This window comes from Megalobrama amblycephala, linkage group LG7 (genome assembly GCF_018812025.1).
Source record: "Megalobrama amblycephala isolate DHTTF-2021 linkage group LG7, ASM1881202v1, whole genome shotgun sequence".
NCBI classification, from domain to species: domain Eukaryota; kingdom Metazoa; phylum Chordata; class Actinopteri; order Cypriniformes; family Xenocyprididae; genus Megalobrama; species Megalobrama amblycephala.
This window is the reverse complement of record NC_063050.1, coordinates 7,443,879-7,471,243: the sequence shown is the minus strand read 5'-3', so window position 1 is coordinate 7,471,243 and position 27,365 is coordinate 7,443,879. Positions and strand designations below refer to the sequence as shown.

At 36.3% G+C, this 27,365-nt stretch overlaps 1 protein-coding gene across 1 annotated transcript; it reads left to right on the top strand.

The window, feature by feature from the left end:
* The first annotated feature begins 1,854 nt into the window (after nt 1-1,854).
* Nucleotides 1,855-25,304, top strand: tfr1a (transferrin receptor 1a). Its single transcript, XM_048195765.1, has 18 exons — nt 1,855-1,990; nt 5,452-5,499; nt 5,812-6,040; nt 6,205-6,382; nt 6,489-6,711; nt 12,209-12,331; nt 12,958-13,053; nt 13,156-13,295; nt 17,342-17,511; nt 17,616-17,735; nt 17,879-17,961; nt 19,035-19,098; nt 19,179-19,246; nt 19,336-19,406; nt 19,810-19,894; nt 20,004-20,231; nt 20,602-20,754; nt 22,996-25,304. Exons 2-18 carry the CDS (start codon nt 5,467-5,469, stop codon nt 23,236-23,238), a joined length of 2,307 nt encoding a protein of 768 aa, XP_048051722.1. The 5' UTR covers nt 1,855-1,990; nt 5,452-5,466; the 3' UTR covers nt 23,239-25,304.
* Nucleotides 25,305-27,365: the final 2,061 nt, after the last annotated feature.

The window sequence follows — 27,365 nt, the reverse complement described above, 5'->3', positions numbered from 1 at the left end:
TAATAGATGCTTATCTACTGTAATATTAGTCGGTCTGTCTCGTTCTTATCCTGAGGTTACTGTAGTCAGCCAGCTCTGGTCCATATCCAGATCAGATGGTGGACCTGCACCTAGAGACAACTACAACAGCCCTAAATGTAAGCGGAGACCATGACAACTAGACAAGCCCTAGAGACAGACCGCCTGTGAAGACCTTGTCGAATAGACAGCCATCGGCACAGATCCACAGTGAAGACCGTGCACAAGAACCAGAGTCCTCCACATTGACCCGCATGTCCTGATTTTGCAGAGTTAGATGCGTTCCTAGGTCAACATATTTTGTTGATCCTGGAACAACATTCCTGTTCAAAAATTCAGTCCTAATCACATAACCCCTAAACCAAACCCTATAAGTTATGCCTGAAATCAGAGGGAAAATAATAGGCGAATACCACTGATGCAGAAGCACTTAACCCTGGTTGTAAGCCTAAACATGACATAAACTGTAAACTTGTCCCTCAAATCGGATTGGTTGATTGGAATGTTGATCCAGGAACATGTTGTACTTGGTGAAATCAGGTTTTGCGCACTAACCTTATGGCCAGCTTTAACTCTCCTCACTCCAAATTCTGGTGTAATGTATCCCAATCTTCAAACAGAAGGAAATGTATGAAATATTCTGAATGATATCACTCCACAGTATGACTTGTGATGCAGCCTGGAACTATAATCACATCATGTTCGTTCGTTTGGCCAGACTGAGCCTGGTTTCCACAAGAGAAGATATTTTGAAGAATGTCGGTAACCAAACAGTTGATGGAGCCCCATTGACTTCCATAAGCATGGAACTGTTTTCTCCAGAGCTGCTTTATATATGAATTGAACGCATTCCATAATTGATTAACTTTATACACAGTTATTGAAGTAAACTGAACCAACACTGAACTGATTTCAGCTGAATAACACTATTTTCTTTTTAGAGCTGCTTTACAGCAGAATTCTGTTTGTATCATTTATCTGAACTTTCCTGTTTATTCCTATAAAGCTGCTTTGAAACAATCTGTATTGTATAAAGCACTATATAAATAAAAGAGACTTGGCTTATTGCTAATTGACATTTTATAATTTCATATTTTGATAAACAGTGTATTGATAAACATGACAACACACTACATGTAATGGCAACTGTGACAGGTAAGAAACAGTTGCTTAAATGTGCTTCAGCGTTCAGAGAATGAGGTGTCTCCAACATTTGCACACATGCACACTTAAAACTAATTCCGAGTTACCGTATTATTAACAGTATTTTCACAGGTGCTGCTGAATTTTGACGAAAACCCACATTGGTTATGTTCTTTACTTTCCTGAGCTCCTCCTGGAAAATGTCTTAGATTACTTTGGCCCAAATGTTCTTGTTCTGCCTGCTCTGTACAGATGTTGGCATGTGAATCTGCTGAGCTGACACTTTAAAAAATAAAGCAATCTTTTCATTACTTAAAAAAATTAGAATAAACATTCAAGACCTTCCTTATTGTGGGAGAAGTTAAATAAAATGGTTACATGTTATTATAATTTATTATAAATACGTTATTTATTGTTAATAAATTATTATTTATAATTAAAAATGATACATTTATATAATAAGCGTCTCAAAAGAATTAATATCAATTATATGCTAGTTAGTATTAATCAGTTCTATGTAGCTATTCAGTATATGACCATATTTTATACAAAATACTCTCAGAATGAGGACGACAATTGGAGATTAGGCTCAATTTTAAAATATTTTTAATACAACATAAACCTTCATCTGCTCTTGAACCCAGCTACATAGCCTACTGAATAGATAATTCTCTAAAATTGAAACCCGGAAGTGACACCAAAGCACCCGCCTCCCCAATATGAACGCTTCATAGTTCTGCAGGGTCTCCAAGGTTATTTTGTGTTCGTGAGGTGCTCGCGGTGGTCGTGACAAGGGTGCTGCGGTCGTGACGGGAGCTCGAGAGCATTGGTAAGATTTATCACAGATTTATGGTCTTTTAATATAAATGTGTTGTCTGCAGAATGTTACCTACCGGCAATTTCTACTGTAGTATTGCAGAAATAGGGGTGCATGGCTCTTTGAATCATTGAAGTTAGGATTATTCCTCACAGTATTGAATTAGAAGTAAAATGATTAGAATTATAATCTATAATCGCTTTTAATTCGTGTTGCAGCTACTGTAAATAAACTTTTACTTCATAGTTCACGCACGTGCTCTGCAAACCCTTGTCTACTGACCTTCACACAGATTGTGTCAAACTGAAATAAGACAGTGCTCGTTTCGCTTGTAAAATTAATGACAAAACTGACTTTAAATGGCCTCATAAATGTATTTAGTTTTAATATAAATGATTTTAATATGAAATATTTTAATAATAATGTAGTGTTTGCAAGTTCAATTTCCAAACCTTTTTTTAGTAACTTATATTTTTCCATTGTGATTTGGTGCCAGATATATGTGACATTTTCTTCAGGGTCAGCTCTGAACACTTGTCCTTCCCAGAGTTCAACCGAGTTCTTTTGGGTTGTGTGTGACACCTGTTACCACGTTCATGCACCTAAATTATCTCTACTAGTTTGAAAGGCTCAATATTTGCATTGCAGGAGAGTCACACTTGCAAATAGTTTGATGAAAATATGCAGTTATTACCTTGTATGGAGCTAATTCTAGCTAATCTGAACCTAAAAATGACTTTGAGTTGATGCACAAATATGAAGTAATATTTTTTTTTTACTTGAATAAAACCAGTTTATTTAGGTATTACAACATGAAGCACATTAGAGTGTACAGTGTTTTTACTCAGTGTGACCATCACATGATTTGCTACAGTGAGTTTTAATCCTCTCTGCCAGTACTGTAAAGATTAATCATCAATGTCTACACATTCTTGGAAACTTAGATTGTGATACAAAATAGTTTGATGTTAATCTGTAGGGCCAGAAAAATACAGTTATGCATTATTAACGTATGCGTCTAGAGAGGTTATTTTAAAATGTGAGTAAATGACACAAGTTTAGACTAATTCATCCATTTACTTCTCAGAAAATGTGATTCAAGTGGTAGGGTGGCACAGAGTCACATGATAAAGTAGCTTAGTGTATTGCATGGATGGATTAAACCAGCAGCACGCTTAACAAAATCATTGAGAATTTTGGCTAGAGAAGCTGCTCATGGAGAGTTTGTCTTTTTTTTTTTTTTTTCGTAAAAGAAAATTTCACGGGCTTGTACTGGAATATGACTGGCAGTAACAGACTGTCTCTGAACTTTAGTTTGTAGTATTTCCTCTCCTAGTGTGATTGTTATTGTTTTTTCAGTTGTTTTATCCATGATTGATAGAAGTTTTCTTTGTCTAGAGGTTTATTGGGCTCTCTTCATTCCAACAGTAAATCGTATAGTTAGGCACGAGGGCTTATGCACCCATACACTCAGACAGGGTATGTAGTTTCTGAGGAAAGGACAGTAGGAGGTTAAACGTGAAGCAGGCCCCAACGGATGTGAGAATTGGTTTGATCTGATTGTGTGCACGACACGTTCTTTCCTGGTAGGGTGTAGCCGAATACGTTTTCCTATCTCTAGCATGCATGTGTCCAAGCAAGCTCGCACAGGGCAGTACATTTGGCGGACTGCTTCAGTATGACTTTTTAGATTTCATCTAAAGCTGTTTTAAACAACGCTTTTCTAATTCTTGTATACTATTGACTATATATTTATATATATTTTAAAGAGAGAGTTCAATCATAAATAAATACAAATTCTGTCATTTGAGTTTTTAAAATCAATGAAACTTTTCAATGAAAAAACAAAAAACAAAAAAAACTTTATCACAATATTAACAATAATGACCATGAAAATACTTTGTAATTATTAAATAAAATAAGTAAAATGTATCACTTCTGACACACATATAACTTAATTATTTGTATTTTATTGTTAAATGAATTTTATGAGTCATGTACAAGAAATAAAGAGAGAAAAAGCAATAGAGTGCAACAGTGCCCGCCCCCTTTTTCAGCGACGCTTGTTCTGAAAGTATTTTTTCCATTTATTTTTTTCCATAGGGATTTCAAAAAAGTCTTTTAAAGTGTTAGTTCACCCAAAAATGAAAATTCTGTCGTCATTTACTCACCCTCATGTTGTTCCAATCCCGTAAGACTTTCATCTTCACACAAATAACGATATTTTTAATGAAATCTGAGTGATTTCAGTCTCTCAATTTATAGCTATACAACTAGCACTTTAATGCTTCAAAAAGTTCATAAAAAGATTGTAAAACGAATCCATATTAATTGAGTGGTTTAGTCCAAATTTTCTGAAGAGTCACAATCAGCAGAACAGATTTGATTTAGGCCTTAATTCACATAAACATTCATCAATGCACACATTATGGTTAACTCAAGCTCAAGCATGTTCGCTTGACGTGCGAGAACCAATGAGGTTCATTCTCGTATTACGCAGCACTTTTGAGCTTCCGCAAGAGGTTTGTTCTCGCGCATCAAGAAGGTTCGGTTGAGCTTCTGTTTATGTTAGCTGAACATTGTTTATATGTGAGTAAATGCCTAAATTCAATCTGTATATCATATAAAGCGATTGTGTTTCTTCCGAAAATTTGGACCGAACTGCTCAATTCATATGGATTAGTTTTACGATCTCTTTATGAACTTTTTGAAGAATCAAAGTGGTAGTTGTCAATGGAGGGACAGAAATCGCTCATATTTCATTAAAAATATCATCATTTGTGTTCCAAAGATGAACAAAAGTCTTACGGATTTGGAATGACATAAGGGTGAGTGGGTGGGTGAGCATCATGGGTAAGGTAATGTAGTTTTTCACCATGAATTCCGCTATTGAATACGATTATTTTAAAAATAAGTTGAAATAATGCATGCTAACCAATACCATTGATTAACCTCGGAGCTCACATTAGAACTGTCTTTAAAGGAATTAGAAGTTTTGCTGCACTCTATATAAATAAAATCAACTCAAGCCTTTTTTTTTTCTTTTTCTTTCTTGTATACAGTAGCTCAGACTAAAACAGTCAGATAACAAACTGATATATTCACTGATAATCTTTCCTGGTGATAGAGTATTTTCACACTGACATTGTAACAGAAAAATGTGATGTGACACACACACACACACACACACACACACACACACACACACACACACACACACACACACACACACAGAGGTGTCAAGTTAAGGACAAAGTTCAAGACCGCTGTCATATCAGCCAGAAAAACATAAACAAAACATTGTGTAGTGCACCTTCACCAACATTACAATATAATATCTGTTACTGCAGATCATTATACAGCCCTTTTTGTTGACATAAGGAATCTATCTTTGTTTTATGATAAATTTACCTCCTACAGAGTGATCTTAGATTTCTGTGTTCCACTAAACATTTCTCATTCTCTTGCTGCAGTTATTTGAGACCACGATGGATCAAGCCAGGACAACAATTTCAAAAATCGTAAGCCATTCTTCCCATTCAAATTTATTTTGCCATGGTATTATAACAGAATTATCTGAATCAGTTGCCATTTGAGAGATAACAAAGAAAAAACAGTGTCTTTATGAGATTTAAATGTCTGTCTTTAATCAAGCAGATTTTAGGCACTTCAACTGAAACCTCCTCAATGTTCCTGATATTACGTTTTACTTCTTGTGCTGAAAATCTTCTATATTGAAGAGAATAGCTTCATGACTTGCCCTTACATGTTTTCAGAGTGACAAGAACCCAGGAAAAGTGTTTTATTTTGGTGTTTTGTAACTATTTTTTTAGTTCAATGGGGAGCCGCGCTCCTATACTCGCTTTAACCTGACCCAGAACATGGAGGGTGACAACAGCCATGTGGAGATGAAGCTCTCATCTGACATGGATGATGAAATGGAGGCTAACGGTGTTGGGGAAAACCAACATAATCGTCCATATTACCAGAGCAAGCTGAACCAGCGTTCTCCCAAAACTGTCTGCGGATTTGTCATCGCCATTCTGTTCCTCTTCATTATTGGTAAGAAGATGTGTCAGTATATTTTAAAGCTTATTTCATGGCCCTCTGGAATACTTCATTCTGATTGGTCAGTCGTAGAATTCTGTGGTCAGATGCTTTCGTATTATGACCGCTAAACTGTAACCATTTCTGAGCATAAAAATAATAATATTTTTGTCTTTCAGGATACCTCATTGGTTACCTGTCTAATAAAAGCACAGACAAAACTGAAATAAATTCAGATTGTCCGATTCTTAATGAGATTGCCCAAGTGAGAGAACCAGTTTATTCATTGGACTGGAGCGATCTCAGAGCCTTGTTGAAAAAGAAACTGACGACTGACAACATTAACAGCAACCTCAAGTAAATAAACACAACTGCCCTTTTGCTTTTTCCATATAAGTTGAGCAGATACTCAAGTTAAACATGCTTTGTTTTGTCTTTCGGCTTCTCTTTCTCCCTCTTGCAGGGAATTCTCTAGTGCCAGTCACCAGGCGGGAAGCTCAGGTGATGAGGCGCTTGCTAATAAAATCATGGGAAAATTCAAAACTTTTGGAATGACCCCCTGGACCGACGAGCACTATGTGAAAGTCCATGAACCTGCTGTCTCAAAAAACAGAGTGCTGTTTCGTGGTAATGTTGTAGGAACAACCGAGGGATATTTGGCATACAGTGCAGTTACTACAGTGCAGGTTAGTTTTGAATAAGCATGTATGTTGACAACCAACTGACAAAAGAGCCCCATAAAAGTATTATAAAAGTACAACTTGTGCAATAAGTCTTTTGAAACGGGGCTGGATTTCATATGAGGGTATGCAAATTGTTTTTGCAAAAAACAACACTAAAAAGTTAAAAAAAAAAAAAAAATCAATATATGCTCATTTAAAAAATTCAGCTCTGAGAGAAGTGTTAATTTTCTTGAGTTTGTCTCACATATATAAGACTTAAAACCCTTAAAACATGTTTTAAAACATAAAAATGGTAAACGCAACAAGGTGATCAAACACATTCATGTAGCGCATATTCACATAACACTCAGTAGCCCTTTGTTTCAATTGTTTGTAGGTGAATATCCACTTCATCCAGCGCTGTTTGTTCTCTGTGTTCTTAAAGGGATAGTTCATCCAAAAATGAAAATTATCCCTTGATTTACTCACCCTCAAGCCATCCAAGGTGTACATGACTATCTTCTTTCAGATGAACACAATCAGAGATATATTTAAAAATATCCTTGGTCCTCCAAGGTTTATAATATTTGTGAATGGGGGGGGGGCGCATTTTGAAGCCAAAAATAATGCATCCATCTATAAAAAAAAGTAATCCATACGACTCCAGTGGGTTAATAAAGGCCTTCTGAAGCAAAGTGATGCATTTTTGTAAGAAAAATATCCATATTTAGAACTTAATAAATTCAAATAACTAGCTTACGGCAGACGACCATACGCAGAATGCGCAAGTCGACTTGCGCCTAATGAGTAATCCTCTGACGGGATGTATGGCGCAGGATGTAGGAGTATTAGATGCCTCTCGTGTTTCAAACAAATAAAATAGGGCTGTGCAACAAATTTAAGCTCCTCTTCTCTTATATCTAAATCAGGGGTCTCAAACTCAAATTGTCGGGGGGCCGTTTCTGTGATTGACACCTCATAGGAGGGCCATATTATTCTTCAAGCGCAAGAAAGCACAACATTTCAGAAAATTTACTTTCCTTTGCATTATTTCTCATTTAGCCTACTTCAAATTTCATTAGGCCTACTAAAATATTTTTTATACCTATACTATAAATATCTTATTTACCATACTAAATGTAAACAGCAGTGTCTCTCTCATTGTTACAGAGTGTAATATAATTATATAATACTATTACTAATATAATACTATAATTGAAATTTGACTTCTCACATCCAACAAGATATATGGAATAAAAAATCAGTAATTTAGGAACAAAACCAGCAGCACTTGTGGCGTGGAGGGGTCAGAAATAAACAAAAAAACTGGAGCTATATATCAACTTTATTTTGCCAAAAAAATACAAATCTCTCATTGTTACATACATTATTAGTTTTTAACATCTAGTGGAAGTATTTTCCCTTACTTTATGTTAGCTTAAATAACATTAAAATCTTGCACTGAACAACACTGTACTGAACAAATACAATCCCTGAATACATTTGTACACTCTTCTGTTTCTTGACAGACACCTGCAGCGCTTGTGCTCACACAGCTGGGCCACATTTGTCCAAGATGCCGTTTGAGCATCGGTAACGTTTAATGGCTGCATCGGCGCTCATGACTTAAAGTCGAGTGCTTTTACTGTAATTTAGGCAAGCGCGCTCATAATAGAAGCGATTGAGAGCGCGGCTCATGGTTGCATAGCAACGACAGACGCCACTGGAGCGAAAGCGCATTGGAAAGGAGAATGTCCTTCTCCTTTCCAATTTATGGAAAGGAGCCGCTTATGCCGCTTATGTGACGCGATATGTGAATGCCCCTTAGAACGGCGACTTTTTCTTTGCATATCAGACAGGTAGCAACTAGAGAATAATAATAATAATAAATATAGCTGCAAGCAGCAATTACGGGGCCAAGCACAAAAACAGCACAAGAAGCCAGCCAACATGGCTGTGAGCATCAGACCAACAGCAGCAGTGAGCAATTAAAGACCTATTAAGATCATTTTAGGTAAAAGAGCTGAAAAATGATCAAAAATGAGGATTTACTGTTTCATCACTTTCGACCAATAGGTGGCGCTGTGACCAAATTAATGTGGTATGGTCAGAGTGAGGTGATAATGAAACTTGCAAAGTTTGGTGTCAATATGTCAAAGCATTGCAGAGATACAGCTTCAACAGTCGTTTTTGCATCATGCCTCAAATTCGTTGCTCCGGTGTACGAAAACGGTTTGACATATCTACATACCTAGGAGGAGTTCGAAAAAGTATCATTTTAGGCAAAAGAGCTGAAAAATGATCAAAAATGAGGATTTACTGGTTCATCCCTTTCGACCAATAGGTGGCGCTGTGACCAAATTAATGTGATATGGTCAGAATGAGGTGACAATGACACTTGCAAAGTTTGGTGTCAATATGTCAAAGCATTGCAGAGATACAGCTTCAAGAGTCTTTTTACATCATGCCTCAGATTTGTTGCTCCGGTGTACGAAAACAGTTTGACATATCGACTTGAAATCCATAACTTTTTGTCTGCATGGTCTGAAAATGATACGGTTCGATTTTGGTGAAAATCGGAGCAACGGTCTAGGAGGAGTTCGAAAAAGTATGTTTTTAAAGAAAAACAATATGGTGGACAGGAAGTTCAGCCGACTATAGCAAATTTGATATCCGTGTTCTCGGCATGACCCAAGGAATCTACTGAGACCAGTTTCATTACAATTGATTAATATATTCAAACGTTATTAACATTTTTGTAAATTTCATAATAACTTTTGACCACAAGGTGGCGCTGGTCCGAAACTTGTCAGGCTCCTTCAGGGCATTGTGCTGATGACCCATACCAAGTTTCGTAACGATACTTGAATGCGTTCATAAAATACAGCATTTTAGCACAAAATTCAAAATGGCCGACGGCCAAAATGGTTAAAATGGGAAAATTGGATATCATTCGACTCGGCATGACTCCCCGAATCCAACGAGACCAAAGTTATGATTTTTGGACAAACCTATCTGAAGTTATAAGCGAAAATATCCATTTTTCATATTTCCGCACCAGTAGGTGGCGCTGCTCCGAAACACTGCATGATGCCTCAGGTCATGCTTGTGATGACATGTACCAAGTTTGGTCTGAATAAGATAAAGCGTTGCGGAGATACAGCTTCAAGAGTGTGTTTTACATCATGCCTCAAATTCATTGCTCCAGTATACAAAAACGGTTTTACATATCGACTTGAAATCCATAACTTTTTGTCGGCATGGTCTGAAGATGATACGGTTCGATTTTGGTGAAAATCGGAACAACGGTCTAGGAGGAGTTCGAAAAAGTAGGTTTTTAAAGAAAAACAATATGGCGGACAGGAAGTTCAGCCAACTATGGCAAATTTGATATCTATGTTCTTGGCATGAACCAACGAATCAAATGAGACCAGTTTCATTACAATGAGTTAAAAAAGTAAAAAGTTATTAGCATTTTTGAAAATTTTGTTATAACTTTTGACCACAAGGTGGCGCTATTCCGAAACTTTTCAGGCTCCTTCAGGGCATTGAGCTGATGAGCCATACCGAGTTTCGTAAAGATACGCTAATGCGTTCGTAAAATACAGCAGTTTAGCACAAAATTCAAAATGGCCGACGGCCAAAATGTCCAATATGGGAAAATTGGATATAATTCAACTCAGCATGATGCCCCGAATCCAACGAGACCAAATTTATGATTTTTGGACAAACCCATCAAAAGTTATAAGCAAAAATGTCAATTTTTTTATATCTCCGCACCAGTAGGTGGCGCTGCTCCGAAACACTGCATGGTACCTCAGGTCATGCTTGTGATGCCATGTACCAAGTTTGGTCTGAATACGATAAAGCATTGTGGAAATACAGCCTTACTTCTGTTTTCGCAAGCACTACGTACAATTCGTTTGCGAGTTTTTCGAAAACGGTTTCAGGAATCGACTTGAATTCCATAACTTTTTGTCAGCATGGTCTGAAGATGATCTGATTCAATTTTCATGAAAATCGGAGTAACGGCCTAGGAGGAGTTCGAAAAAGTACGTTTTTCAGAAAATTCAAAATGGCGGAAAAATTTTCATGACGGAAAATGACGTCATAGGGTGTAATCGATTCGTCTTGACCCAAGGAATCAGAGGAAAAAAGAATTTTGTTTCTAACCCTTACGGTTCAAAAGTTATTTGCATAAACATAAGTGCAACTTTGGACAGCTGGTGGCGCTAGAGGGATTGAGTTAGAGACTCCAAATTTGCTATGGACAAAGGTCAGACTGTCCTCTAACTGTGTGCCAAATTTCACAACTTTCCCGCAAGCGGTTCTGTGGGCTGCCATAGACTTCAAGAGCGGAAGAAGAAGAAGAAGAAGAAGAATAAAAAAAAAAAAAAAAAAAAAAAAGAACGCCAACAATAACAATAGGTGCCTCCGCACCTTCGGTGCTTGGCCCCTAATAATTTAGCGGGCCGGATTATGTTTTATTTTTGAGATCAGTTGCGGGCCAGGTAGAGAGGGTGGGCGGGCCGTAAATGGCCCGCGGGCCGGCAGTTTGAGACCACTGATCTAAATGTATCTAAAAATGATCGTTTTAGACTTATAATCAATGACCAATGATTTGTTTTGCTCTATCCTCTGCACCTCCGCGTTCATCATTATAATTTGAATTTAGAAAGCTTTAAATATGGATATTTTTCTTACAAAAACGCATCGCTTCTCTTTAGAAGACCTTTATTAACCCCCTGGACTCGTATGGATTATGTTTATATATATTTTTTTAATGGATAAATGCATTATTTTCGGCTTCAAAATGCAGCCCCCCTTACAACCATTATAAACCTTATATCTCTGATTGTGTTTGTCTGAAAGAAGATAGTCATATACACCTAGGATGGCTTGAGGGTGAGTAAATCATGGGATACTTTTCATTTTTAGGTGAACTATCCCTTTAAGCATCTCAAAAGACCTACTGTCTGTTTTACTGACTGAGAAACTGCTTCAGATGTTTCAGTGAGTGAATGGTCCGAACAAATGTGAATCGATTCATAAAGTTTTGCAAACCCATTTAGTCAATTCATTGGAAAGAAAGAACCGACTCAAAATAATGATTAATTCATGAATGGTCTGTAATTCATAATTCATGAATTACAGAACGCACATAATAACTGGTGAAATATTCGCAGGGAACAAGTTTCACAGGTCAGTTGGAGTGCTAATGCTTCTCAAGTTGCGTACAGCCATGATAGCTTTTTGAACAATATTCCCCTCCTTCGTAGTTCTCGCATCTTTTGCACTTTCACAAATTCAAATGGTATTGTTTACTAGAAATAGACAACCAATAGCATTGAGCATCAGTGACATTAAAGCTTGTATGATGTATGTTAACACATTTAAAATGCAAATAATAAATGACATATGAGAGCTCCAGAAAGCTCAAAGGGAAGATTTGTAGTAAATAACAACATGCGTCTTAGACTATTTCATATTCTTATTAAATTACGCTGATTCTGTTGTATAGGGAGCAGCTCTGTATGCCCATTATGGACGAGCAGAGGACTTCAGACGCCTGCAAGAGCTGAATGTTGATGTGAATGGAAAGGTTGTCTTGGTCAGAGCTGGACTACTAAGTTTCGCTGAAAAGGTTGGTGCTCTCACTCAGTCATATATTAAGACTGTTAAAGGTTTAGTTCACCCAAAAATTTGTAAGAAACCTGTAAGACCTTCGTTCATCTTCGGAACACAAATTAAGATATTTTTGATGAAATCGGAGAGCTTTCTGATCCCCCATAGACAGCAAAGCAATTAAGGCCCAGAAAGGTGAAGACATCATTAAAATAGTCTATGTGACTACAGTGGTTGTGTGCAAAAAAACCCCCCAAAAAGTTAAATAAATAAAATATATATATATATATATATATAGAATATAGAATATAGAATTATTTTTTTTTTTTTTTGCGCACAAAAAGTATTCTTGTCGCTTCATAAATTTAAGGTTGAACCACTGTAGTCACATGAACTGTTTTACATTTTTTTGCTACCTTCCTGGGCCTTGAAAGTGGTCATTTTGTTGCTTTCTATGGAGGATCAGAAAGCTCTCAGATTTAATAAAAAATATCTTAATTTGTGTTCCGAAGAGGAATGAAGATCTTACGGGTTTGGAATGACATGAAGGTGAGTAATTATTGACAATTTTCATTTTTGGGTAAACTAACCCTTTCATATTAATATTTACTTAATTATCCTCTGGTTTTCATTTGCTTATTACAGGTTGCTAATGCTGCTAACTTGAATGCTAGTGCTGTGCTAATTTATCCAGATCCTGTTAACTACAAGATTAATGAAGACACTGCTCTTTTTGGCCATGTAAGTTATGGAACCTTTCTCTTATCAGATCATTTGTGCTTTTCAAAGTTTATGTACAATTGATTCATGACCTTTCAAAACTTTTCAAAACTCTTTTCACAGGTCCATCTTGGCACCGGTGATCCCTACACTCCAGGATTCCCTTCCTTCAATCATACCCAGTTTCCCCCGGCTGAGTCTTCTGGCTTGCCCCGCATTCCGGCCCAAACTATCACCATGAAGCAAGCTGCTGAGATCATGAGGTGCAGTTGTGATCCCAAATTACATTTTTCTTGCTATTTACTATCACTGATGCGGTAACTAAAATACTCATTACTATCACTAATAGTTAGGTGTTTAAAATGAAATTGTGCTGTCGAGGAGTTGCCATTATCATTTTCATTTTTGCCTGTTGGATGAAAAAGCAGGTGAAAAAATCCCATAAACTTAGAGGACCTATTATGCTTTTTTATTTTTTTAACTTTCTTTAGTGTGTAATGTTGCGCAAAGGGTCTGCAATGTTACAAAGCACAAAGTCACTCCAAAGGGAGTTATTTAGTATGTCAGTAAGCACTGTTTCTGAACTCCATGATATGCCTTGATTGTAGTCTTAGAGTTTTCCATGGCATACTCAAAATGAAGAGGTGAAGCCTGGTTGAATTGTGTTGGTAGTGTGTTGTCGCCATGTCCAAGAGATGCTGGTTTTTCCACCCAGGATCTAACATAGGTATGGTAAGTGGCGTAACATTTCCGAAAAACGCGCTCGAAGTGGTTGACCAATCACAACACACTGATCCAGCTGACCACTAGAGCACGTTGCACTTTTCGGAAGGAGGGCCTTCATAGAGACCAGAGACCAGTGTTTCTGACAGGCTGGGAAGAGAGGTGCTGCAACAATGTTAAATATGTATTAAATAATGTAATGTAAAAAAAAAAAAATGTTTTTTTTTTTTTTTTTTTTAACTTTCAAATATGAAAACCCATTTTAGTAGACCGCAAAAACTAAATAAAGACTTATAATAGGTTCTCTTTATGATAAATTTCTTAAGAGAACTAAACATTTTGGAAGAATGTTCAAAGTGCAAAGGATATATATATATATATATATATATATATATATATATATATATATATATATATATATATATATATATATATATATATATATTATAAAAAGCTTGCCTGACGCAGCGTATTGCATTCATTCACACTCTCACTAGAGTCTTGTATCTGTGTGAGTGTGAGTGTGTGTGTGTGCTGTGAGTGAACACATCCTATGTATGGGCACTTTCATGTGTGCTGAATGTTGCCAAAAATTATGTCAGAATTATAAAACAAAAAACGAGGTTCATGTTTGATTTGTTTTTGTTTTTGAGTTGCTACTAAATTATGAATTCTGAAAAATATCACATTGTGTTTAATGATGAACGATCTTTGATTAAATTGTCAGTCAATGACGTCACTTCTAAGTACTTGTGCACATCCCTAGTAATAGTAATATGTCATTGACATTTGATGTTCAACAAGGTTTTTAATCTGCCTGCATCGACACCCTTTTATGCAAACTGAGCTGAGCTGGACGATGACATCACTGTTTACTCCAGTGCTGATATAGATAAATTAACTAAATTAAATAACTATTGATTCTTACAATGGAATAAATCAATACTGAATTTACTTAAAGGGTTAGTTCACCCAAAACTGAAAATTCTGTCATTTATTACTTACCCTCATTACACACCCGTAAGACCTTCGTTAATCTTCGGAGCACAAATTAAGATATTTAAGTTGAAATCCGATGGCTCCGTGAGGCCTCCATAGGGAGCAATGACATTTCCTCTCTCAAGATCCATAAAGGTACTAAAAACATATTTAATTCGGTTCATGTGAGTACAGTGGTTCAATATTAATATTATAAAGCGACGAGAATATTTTTGGTGCGCCAAAAAAAACAAAATAACGACTTATTTAGTTATGGCCGATTTTAAAACTGCTTCATGAAGCATCGGAGCACAAATGAATCAGTGTTTCGAATCATGATTCGGCTGAAATCACGTGACTTTGGCGCTCCGAACAGCAGATTCGATACACTGGTTCATTTGTGCTCCGATGCTTCCTGAAGCAGTGTTTTGAAATCGGCCATAACTAAATAAGTCGTTATTTTGGTTGTTTTTTGGCACTCTAAAATATTCTCGTCGCAAATATCTTAATTTGTGTTCCGAAGATTAACGAAGGTCTTACGGGTGTAGAACGACATGAGGGTGAGTAATAAATGACAGAATTTTCATTTTTGGGTGAACTAACCCTTTAAGCTGGACAATGACACTGTTTTCTTTAAGAGTTATTCTTTAAAAATTATTTACCAGTTATCACTGTAAAGCTGCTTTGACACAATCTGCATTGTAAAAAGCGCTATATAAATAAAGGTGACTTGACTTGATTATGTATAGCTAGTGTTTAATTGTAATGCTTAATGTTTTAAAGAACCTAGTAAATTATTTGAACATCTTACCTTTTAGGATTTAAAGGTGATAGAGAGGATTTTTTCGTCGACTGAGAATCCAAAGACTGTTACTGAGTTTTTGAAATGAGCGCATGCGTAAGAACAACACCCCTCCTTCACAGCTCATTTCAAAGGAACGCCTCCCAAAACTCGTGCAGGAGTATTGGAACACGAGTGTTTACCACCGGCATTCGCTGTGTCGTGTTTTTTGGATTCATTATGTCGGACTCACCGCAGGTAACTCATAATCTGCAGTTGTTACTCCTGTCTCCTGACAAAAACATTGCATGCAGCGCCTGTGGAGTGTGGAAAGTTACTGGAGCACGCAGCCACGCTCGTCTCTCACAAGGAACGTCACCGCAGTGATTGACAAGCCAGAGGGCCAATCGCGTAAACGATTGGCTGATGTTTTTAAGGCCCTACCTCGTGCACAGATGATGTATATTAATATTATTACTTTCAGTGCACCTAATAAATAGTCTTTTATCAGTTAGTAAAGACAGTTTCAAGTAATATTGCAAAAATGTATAAAACAAAACATCCTCTTTAGCACCTTTAAGCGGTTATCCTAACTTTAAGATGATTATGATGATTTTAATAACATTCTTTTCAGGAATTTAAATTCTTCTTAATTTTTGTCTTTGGAACAATCTTTAGAAAAAATGTTCTTAAGAAATGCTTTTTTGAAAATACAAAATATTCTTAACTTGATTAACTTTTAGTAAGAAAATAATAGTAAAATGGAAGTTAAAGGGTTAGTTCACCCAAAAATGAAAATTCTGTCATTAATTGCTCACCCTCATGTCGTTCCACACCCGTAAGACCTTTGTTCATCGTCAGAAGAAAAAATGAAGATATTTTTGATGAAATCCGATGGCTCAGTGAGGCCTCCATTGACAGCAAGATAATTAACACGTTCAGATGCCCAGAAAGCTACTAAAGATGTATTTAAAACAATTCATGTGACTACAGTGGTTCAACCTTAATGTTATGAAGCGACGAGAATACTTTTTTTGTGTGCTAAAAAAAACTAAATAATGACTTTATTCAACGGTATCTAGTGATGGGTGATTTCAAAACACTGCTTTATGAATTTTTTGTTTCGAATCAGTGGTTCGGAGTGTATCAGACTGTCAAAGTCATGCCCCCCACTGGTGAACCATTGAGATTTCAAAACCCTTCTAAGCCTCGTTTACTGAAATTTACTTTGGCAGATTGATACGCACTCCGAACCACTGATTCGAAACAAAAGATTCGTAAAGCTTCGAAGCTTCATGAAGTGGTGTTTTGAAATCACCCATCACTACATGGTACATGGCCTCACAGAGCCATTGGATTTTATCAGAAATATCTTAATTTGTGTTCTGAAGATGAATGAAGGTCTTATGGGTGTGGAATGACATGAGGGTGAGAAATTAATGACAGAATTTTAATTTTTGGGTGAACTAACCCTTTAAGAAGAGTTTTATTTTTAAGAATGTTTTGTGAATCCGGCCCCAGAATATTAAATAGGCTTAGAGTTGGGCTTTTTTGACTTGCGCTTCGCAACTATCTACTGTAGCAACCACACAAAACACCCTAGCAACCATTTAGAAACCCCGTAAAAATGCACCAAAAAACACGCAGAATATCTTGGCAACAGCATAGCAATGTCTTGGAAGCCACTCAGGTCACTCTAGCATCCAGGCAGCAAGAATCATTCACATTTTCATCAGAAAATGCAAAACATTTAGCTTCGTCAATGTTGTTTATTATTTCCTTTATTTACGTATTTGTTACATTTTGTTTGCTCCTGTCCTCTAACAGTAAGTTGGGAGGTCGGAATTCACCTGATGGCTGGAGTGATGGGATGCTCCCGAATACCATGTACAGGCTCGGCGACGATCGCGACAATATCACGGTGGAAGTGAACAATGTCCTAGTTCAGAAAAAAATCCACAATGTGTTTGGAGTCATTAAAGGTTATATAGATGCAGGTACTGTATAGTGTTACACAGGGCTTTAAACAGCTGTGCACATCAAACAAGTAATTGGTCCCAGTCCCTGATCACTTGGTTTTTGTCTTCATCCTTTGCTTTAGATCGTTATATGGTGATCGGAGCCCAGCGAGATGCATGGGGCCCTGGATTTGCCAGAAGCACAGTTGGCACTAGTTTACTGGTGGAGTTGGCCAGAACTATTACAGACATGATCAAGAATGGTATACTTTTTTTTTTTTTTTTTTTTTTTTTTTTTTTTAAAGACATACATTTGTTTCTTATCATTATATAATGAAGTATATATGATAATTATTAATTAAGAATAAACTTGTTGATTTTAAATGCAACTTTCTTTTATTCCAAGATGGATTCAAACCAAAGAGGAGCATAGTGTTTGCTAGCTGGAGTGCTGGTGAATTTGGTGTCGGGGCAACAGAGTGGTTGGAGGTATGAATGCATCTCTTATTGCCTTCTGTTCAACAATGACCTTGTTAAATATGGGAGTGAATTCTCTGTTTGACCAAACAACAAATAATACTAACACAAATAAAAGTAAGGAACAATAACAATAATACTTCCATCACAGCGCCAACAGGGGGTAGAAACAGGAGTTCGATGATCGAAACCGAAAAGCACAAATGTATCGGACAAAACTGCTGCGTCTACAAGCGAAGTGACTTTCTGTTTGTTTAAATGGACAACCATTTCTGCTGCACAATATTTGCTTCCAACTAGAGCAACTCTTGAAGTTGCTCAAAAGATTCAATCCTCTTGGAAAGACACCACTTCTCATAAAGTGTCTTTTGTCTCTAGCAAACTCCACGTACGTCTGTTTGCCCTTGGGATCTAACTCATACGCACATAAAAATTGTTTACTTCACCGTGTTGTAGTCAAGAGATTGTTCTAATGGTAAGGCAGAGCAAACCTCTTGTGCCTTACCAGTAAAAATGCACTGCAACAATGAAACAATTTTGTTTTTAAAAAGTTGGTATAAAAATTGCCTTATGTGCAGTTTAAATGTTTGTACAACTCAGTTTTAGCTGTTTGAGTGCTAATTATTAAATAAGTTAAGATTAATTAATTGATTATTAATTTTATTATTTTATTTTCTATTTTGTTTTTCGGCCAAGTGCATCTTGAATTTTCGGTTTCGGCCTCAGCCCAGAATTTTCATTTCGGTGCATCACATCCCGTTTGTTTACTTCGAACCGGAAGACACTCTCACTTTTGACGCAAGGCCTCATGGAGCGTAGAAAACTTGTGGATAACAATAGAGTGAAATAATCAACCAATTATCTAGCCCTGTAAACGTGGAGGGAAAACAATTATCATACCTTTAGCCTACTAAGTAGAGCTGCATTCTTTGTGGTGCGGGAACTCCGGGAAGTTCATTGGTCGATGTGTCAAATCTGTCAAAATGTGACTGTGAAACAGTCCTTATATATGTTAATAAGCAATTCCAAATATAGCCTTTGAATTGTGACACAATGCATATATTTTGTGGTTTTTGTTCCCATAGGGCTACCTGACCTCCTTGAATTTGAAAACGTTTTCTCACATCAGCCTTGATGAAGTTATTTCAGGTTTGTAAAGAGTCATTTCTTGAAGAGTTGAAGACGGACTTGGTCTTGAGTTGGAGCTGATCATCTGACATTCTCTTTAGGTTTTGACTCTTTCAAAGCAACTGCCAGTCCACTGCTGTATGGGTTACTAGAGAGCACTATGAAACAGGTGATGTATCACAAATGCTGAATCTTTGCCATTATTCTTCTGTTTTATCTGTCTTATAAAGAAAAAATAATCTTTTTTTCCGCATACAGGTCTCATCTCCAACTGATGCAACCAAATCCTTGCATGAACAGTTTGCTGGATCTAACTGGGAGAAGGCTGTGTATGTTTGTCTCACACTACTCTCGACGATTTGACTATCATTTGTATACTATTATAGTATTTATTAATATTTTAAATTAGCTTTTATCTTTACACTTTCATCTTTATATTTTAATTTTTAATTTGTAGTCATTTTAAAATGTGCTCTTGTCATTTTTATTAGTTTATTTATATTTAATTAGCTTTAATTAATTTTTATTTTAGTTTTGTAACTTTAGTACTTCACCTTTAAAACATTTAGGCCTGGTTTCACAGACAGGGCTTAGATTAAGCCAGGATTAGACTATTTGTTTCAGTCAGTTGTTCATTTAAATTTCTTTTCATCTAATTTTTATATTTTATTTTATTTCTGATTGACTAGAGCAACACTGTTAAACTCTTTCTAACTTTTTCTTTCTTTTCAGAATGGAGCCTATGGGTTTGTCTCACTCTGCTTATCCATTCCAGAGCTTCTCGGGCATCCCTTCGCTTTCCTTTCGATTTACTTCGGTAAGTATTCAGGTTTAACTGAAGATGTCAAAATAAAGTAAAATACATTCAGGTACAGTCTGTTTCATGATGGATGATAGGAAGTAAACATCTGCCTGATGTGTTTCAGATTTCAAAGTCATACCCGTTTGGCACTTTTGAGGATACCGATAAAAATCTGGAACAGTACACTTCCTTCAACACTCTGAAACTGGCCAAGACAGCAGGCGAGGTGGCTGGGCTGGTTACTCTTCGGCTGGTACACGACCACTTGCTCAAGCTGAATGTGGAAAAGTATACCAGTGTCATCCGCAACTATGTGTCCCAGATCAGGTCTAAATTAGAATCACGGCAAATGGTGAGTCTGCGTTGTTACATGTGGTTTTGTAACTCCAAAAGAACTTGGTGTTTTGTTGAATATCTACAGAGCCCTTTTAGGGATGTGGCGATGGAAAAAATATGAGATTGGAGGAAAATATACAATGCTTTTGCATTTGCTTGCAAATGTTTTGCATTCCTCTTAGAAACTTTGCATTCACGTGGAAAACTTTTGTGTTCTTTTCAAGCGAATGCAAAATTTCTTTTTCAAGAGAACGCAAAAGCATTGACACATGATTTTTACTTCCATCTATTTTTTTTTCTCCTTCACCATGTGCTTTTAGGGGCTCCGTAAATATCTGTTAAGTACAGAAAGGAGCTTAATTTCACTTTTTGCATTTTACTTTAAGTCGGGCCGCCTTCCTTCCACTGTGACGATGCAGTGGCTTCTGTCAGCTCAGGGGTCGTACGATCGTGCTGCCAGTGCACTTGTTTCTGCCATCCGGAACAGTGATCTTGAAGACATGGAGCAGTGTCGCATCCTCAACAATCGCATTATGAAGGTAAATAACATGGCACTCATCAAGCCATTTCATTCTTTCCTGTGTTGATGTATTTCCTATTAAAAAAAGGTAGTTGGGATGGAACTTATCAAAGAGCTGCTGCTTTGCTGCTATTCATAGTGGTAATAGAAGGAAGGTCATTCTCAAGATATTTTTGTTGGACAAAGTTTAGCAGATATGATAAGTCATTAGTATTTCAGTTACGACAAAGATACATTTTTAATTAATTTTGCAATTTTCCTGCAACACCGGATACTAGCCAATTCTTCTCTATCAGAGGAGACCTGCATAAAACGATGCAAAGACTAGACCCACAGAAATTACTACACTTTTATTATCCTTCCACCTTATTTTTAATGTTTTAATTTAAAATTTGAATGTTCAAAACATTTCATTTATGGTTACTGACATTGTAAACCAGTATTTGTTTTTATACTGTTTTAATTTCATTAACTTAATTAATAAACACACTAGTTTTACCATTTACTGCACTTTAAGTTGGTCACACACCAGACAAGAAGCCAGAATATAGAATAAACCAGAATATAGGTTTATTCCACTTTATATATTAAAAAAAATTAGGTTCAATATTTCAAGAGTTTTACCAACGGTTGTGTTTAGTGTTGAGGATTGGTTAGGACAATATGTCAATTGCATTTAAATAATTAAACAACTAAAGCATTCCTGAAAATAATACAAATACAAAATTGAATAGTAAGTATAAACTGTTTGTACATCAAAAAAAAAAAAAAAAAAAAAAAAATGTGGGTCATAGAAATGCTGAAACTGCAGCCTCCGGTATTGCAGTAATACCCTATTCTAATTTTGATACATTTTAGATCCAGTTTATATGTCTATAATTGCTAAGCATTAATTTTCTTAGCTTCTACACTAGCATATGGAGTACCTCAAAGCTAATAGACATGAGCTAAAGCAACAAAATTCCAGCCTTAAAGGGGCTATATGTAAGATTTTCACTTTAATAAAGCATAAAAATACCCCAATATGTTTGCAGACATTTAGGAAACATGCTAAGTTCACCTACTTGTTTCTCAGAAAAACAATGCTACAGCCAGACATTCTACTTTGAAATGTGCGTTCCGTGTTGGAATGTCTGTCTTTGTTTTGGCCTGTGCAAAACTGCGTGCTGCCAGTTTATCCAATAGTATTTCGACATCACAGGTTGCCAGTTGGCGGAAAACACTGTGTATTGCAGCCATGGAAACCAGCAAACGAACTGTGTCAGAGGATCGCAGATTCTACCTGACCTAAAAAGCCTCTGCATCCATCTAAAAATCTCTATGAACGACAGCATATTAAAACACAGATAGTCCTCAAGCTGGCCACCTGCATCTTTGAAAGAAGGGGCGGGGCAAAAAATATTTTGAATTTGGACTGCAGTACCTATTTCGACCACTGGGTGTCATTCCTACGTAGAACCCCTTTAAAGGGATAGTTCACCCAAAAATGAAAATTTGATGTTTATCTGCTTACCCCCAGAGCATCCAAGATGTAGGTGTCTTTGTTTCTTCAGTAGAACACAAATGATGATTTTTAACTGCAACCGCTGCCGTCTGTCAGTGGTATAATGCAAGTCAGCGGGAACTTGGACTATAAGAGTAAATAAAACACGACAGACAAATCCAAATTAAACCCTGCGGCTCGTGACGACACATTGATGTCTTAAGACACGAAACGATCGGTTTGTGCGAGAAACCGAACAGTATTTATATAATTTTTTACCTCTAATACACCACTATGTCCAACTGCATTCATCACTCGATTCGTGAGGTCTGATCGCGCTCTGACAACGGCAGTGATGTCTCGCGCTCATTGAAGTATGTGCACAAACCGATCGTTTCGTGTCTTAAGATATCAATGTGTCGTCACGAGCCGCAGGGTTTAATTTGGATTTGTCTGTCGTGTTTTATTTACTCTTATAGTCCAAGTTCCCGCAGACTTGCATTATACCACTGACAGACAGCAGCGGTTGCAGTTAAAAATCATCAATTGTGTTCTACTGAAGAAACAAAGACACCTACATCTTGGATGCGCTGGGGGTAAGCAGATAAACATCAAATTTTCATTTTTGGGTGAACTATCCCTTTAAAACTCTTTTAAATGTTTCTCAGCTTGCATTCTAGGAAAATACAATTTTAGAAACAGCGCAGAGCAGCAGTTATGACATGTTTATTTTTTTATGTTATAATGTGGATGTTAACATGATGTGTCTGTTGGAAGGTGGAAGGCAGTCTCCTCTCTCCCTACGTGTCTCCACGGGAGAGTCTGTTCCGGCACATTGTGCTGGGCTCTGGTTCGCACACACTGGCAGCTCTGGTGAATCACCTTGAAGCTATTAAAGGAGGTCTTGAATCTGCTGACGTCGACCAATTCAAGAATCAGTTTGCTCTTGCTACCTGGACCATCCAGGGCTGTGCCAATGCATTGGCAGGGGAAGTATGGGATATGGATAATGAAATTTAGACAGGCAGATTCAGCTCACCTCTTTAACAATTTGATAGCTTTGAACCATCATTCAAGACAAAAAAGGAAAATTAAAGTAGAAAATGATATTGGTGCTCTATTATTAACGTGAATTTATGATTAGAGGTTTACCTCAATATTTAAAACAGTAGTTGATCCAAGAATAACAATTCTGTCATCCTTTACTCACCCTCATGTCCTTCCTAACCTCTTCTGTGAAACACAACATAAGCTATTTTGAAAAACGTACTGGTTGCTCTTTTCCATGAAATTACTGGTGATTTTAAACTTCAATACAGGACACAGGAGCACCATAAAATATTATAAAAGTAGCTCACATCACTCATGTGCTATAATTCGTCCTTTGAATCCATCCAATATCTATGTGTGAAGAACAGAACAAAATTAATAAGAGGTTAGAATGACATCATGGCAAATAACCCAGCATTTTTATTCTTGGGTGAACTGTTCCTTTAAGATTTAGTTTAGATTACACAAATTTGGAATGTGTTATTGGTTTGTTACTTTGATCATTTTCAGACACCTTTTAGGAACTACTTTCATAATAACCTGAACAGTCTGGATTTCGAGGTTGATGTTTTTTCTTATACAGGCTACAGTTAGACAATCAGCCATTGTCATTTTAATGTTTGTAACCTGACTTACCTGTAGTGATGACACACCTCCTAAAGCACAGTATTTTTCCAATTTTTCGGTTGAATACGCTTTTTCAGGGGCATTTCAGATCAGTTCTGTCAAATAGTAGAAAGAGGCTTTCCTGTGTGGCTCTGAAATATCTATTTATTAGTTGTTGTTTTTTTTTATTTATCAGTGACAGGGATCACTATAAATAGCATTTTGTAACGCCTTTTTAAACAAATGTATAATTATCGGAAGCAGTGCCTTCCATAATTATGACAGTTATACTGTCGAAATGTGAAAGCAGCATCTGCTATGGAGATAACCTTGTTTTCAAAAGCTATGACCAGAAACTACCACAATGCATTTCTTAAATAATATAATGATAATAATAATAATAAACATTTTTCAGAAAAATACTGTTGTTTGTTAGTCTCTGGCATCCTCCTTTTGAATCAATGTTATACCTGATCCAGAATAATTATCGGGAGCAGTGCCTTCCATAATGCGAAGAAGATGATGGTAGATTTTGCCTACCGATGTGTTGATATCGAGGGCAGTGCCCCTCATATTTCACTGTGGTGTGGATGTAATTATCGGGAACAGTGTTTCCCATGATGATGTACAAATCGTCTATATTCACACACTCTTACCATACTAGTTATCTGTTGTAAGTCATGTAATCTATGGTCAGTTTCTCATGAACAATCAAGTGCTGTTACCTTCTTCTGCCTTGGATTAATCAAATGTGGAGTGGGTGAGGATCACAGTAGAGACTGAAATCTAGAGAAACCTTCTCTGTAAGATCCTGCTATGGGCTTCTATAAGATTCTGTTCTGTTCTCTTACTCGGTTTTCATATTTCTTTTATTTCTGGTGTATCATTTACTTGTATGTGCCTTGTATATTTACAGTATGAAGCTTTAAAGATTGAAATACTTTTTTTTTTTTTTTTTTCCTCTCTCTTTTCTTTGTGTGCATTTAACTTCACTCAAATTGTATTCAACTTCATCAAACTGGTGTTACATTTAAACTATTCAGCTAATTGGTTATCTTTTGATACCAGTATCATCTGTTTATTATCATATCATATGGCCGTCAAAAGACATCAATATGAATTGAGTTGCAAGTGGAAAATAATGTTTATGCGCTGAGAAAGACACTCATGTGTAACTTTGAAATACGTCTTGTTTCAACAGAAAATGTGAACGAGATGAAAATGGAGATTAAAGATTATTCTAACAACGTCTATTAGTTATCACTTGCAGTTTCATGATTGTCTACATGTCCATATCGTTCTGAAGAATGCTATGTAATGTCAGTAGTATTGTTGTGGACGTAATTGGTTTATAGTATTAAACACGCACTGATTCTTAGTTTTATGATAAGTCTGCAAGTGATTAATAAAAAGAGAACAACTCATTTAAACTGTGAAGACTCTTTTGGATCCAAGTTAACTGTGGAGTGCAGTACTAAATTGACACTAAAATTAAGTTCTTTCATCACTTGTTTAACCTCACATTTTAACCAAGATGTCTATGACTCAATTAGTCATTTTTTGAAAGAAATATTATATAAATGTTATAATATATAATAAAAATAAATAAATAAAAATTCTGATAATGCAATTTCCATTAGAGAAATTGGCTACATTTCAACTAAATTTACAAATAGTAGACGGTGAAACCAGTAAAAGTTGTAGGGGTAACTCTTTTTCACTTTAAAATAATGGTCCAGACTCCAGATCACCGGTAGTTCCTACAGAGTGACCAATTAACCTGACTAATTATGATGCATTTTCTGACCATGTTAAAATAAACTAAAAGTAAAAAAGGGGCCGTCTGGACCATTATTTTAAAGCAAAAAATATGTTTTTCACTTTAAAATAAATGGTCCAGATCACTAGTAGTTCCTGCAGAGTAACTAGGTAACACTTGAGTAATTAGTGATGCACTGTATTAAAAAGATGATTATGTCTCAGATGCACAATAATGTTGTGATTAGTAATTAATGGGTAATTCTCTATAATTTGTAGCTAGTTGATAGTTATTAATGAGGTTAATCTCATTCAGTAATTGCTGATTACTTAAGGAACTATCAATTTGATATTGCTTACTGATTAGTTAATCATGTTTCCATATTACTTAAAGGTGCATTATGTATTATTTTTATGTCCGCTAGAGGTCGCTAGAGGCCTATTTAAAAAAAAGGCTTAGCTTGATGACGGCAAGTTTGAGTGCGGAATCTTGGGACATGTGGTCTTTACCTCAACGGACGGTGCAAAAGAATAGGGATAGGACTCATGTTCATGAACATGCTCGCATCCATGAACATGAAGAAATCATGTTCATGGATGCGATTATTAACGTTATTGTAGTATGAAGCAGAGCAGGACCGAGTGTTGTTGGAGCTGAACGAGGCCGCTGGAGTGACTGCGCAACACACGCAGCAGAACTTTTATTATGCCGCTTCCGCTTTTCCGGTCACGAGTATGAAGTAACGCGGCTCTGTTTATCATATTAGATACATTTGAGTGTGTTGAAAATGTTATAACGTTACTCTGTGTGTTCGCTTGGTGGCTGCGGTGAGACACTTGTTGCACACTTAAATAAACTAGATCAATTTTAGTATATCATATTAAATGCTGGATGACTTGTTGATAAATGGCATGCAATTAGTTTTAAAATGTATTGTATGATGGAGAAAATGCTGTATTACTATTACTAAAAATAAATTATTATAAAGCTGCATCTGATTATGCTATTAGCTACTTCACAAAATGGTGTTTTTCTTTGAGGCATGGTAAAGCATGGTACTCGCAAAAAATCAAGAAAATTAGATTTAAACAATAAGACTAAACGTGTTGAGCTATCTAACAATTCATTGTCTGTCTATAAATATATCAAAACAGTTGTTCCCTTGTCTATTAAAACGTGTATTATATTAAAGCGTCTTTGATGTTTCCATGGTTTCTACAAAATAAAACTGAGGGTAACGCGGGTATGACGCCATTGACAGGTGACTCCTCACGTCCCGGAGCCTTGGTTAAAATTGCAATTTTCTCATGATTTACAAATAGTTGGAAACATTTCGGATATTGTAAGTACTCAAGTGAACAAAATATATGACACTGGCCTAGTGTTTTTTTTATATTTTACTGCAAAATTCTTACATATTGCACCTTTAATAGTAGTAGCTCAAGTGTTAATGTAGTAGGCCTACTACTCATTTGTCCTGCATTACTTCCTGCATAGTTACCTATTAATGACGGACCATTATGTCTACTATTTAAAATTTGTTAAATATGTGCACACAATTTATCTTTCATTGTATAATAAAATCTTCAGTAGTCCTATTTGTGTTTATAGGGACCTGTCTGCAATTCTTCAAATGGCCACATGGTAGAACTAGAGTACTTTGAAGAATTCTATTTGAAGCTCTTATGACTGCTATAATTTATTAAACCGAGGTTTTGTCAATTTAACTCAC

Coding starts and splice junctions, on each gene's coding strand:
- tfr1a (XM_048195765.1), top strand. CDS start 5,467: ATGGATCAAGCCAGGACAACAATTTCAAAAATC. Junction 13,054..13,155: donor ACACTGCTCTTTTTGGCCAT/GTAAGTTATGGA, acceptor CTCTTTTCACAG/GTCCATCTTGGCACCGGTGA. Junction 20,232..20,601: donor AATTAGAATCACGGCAAATG/GTGAGTCTGCGT, acceptor TTTTACTTTAAG/TCGGGCCGCCTTCCTTCCAC.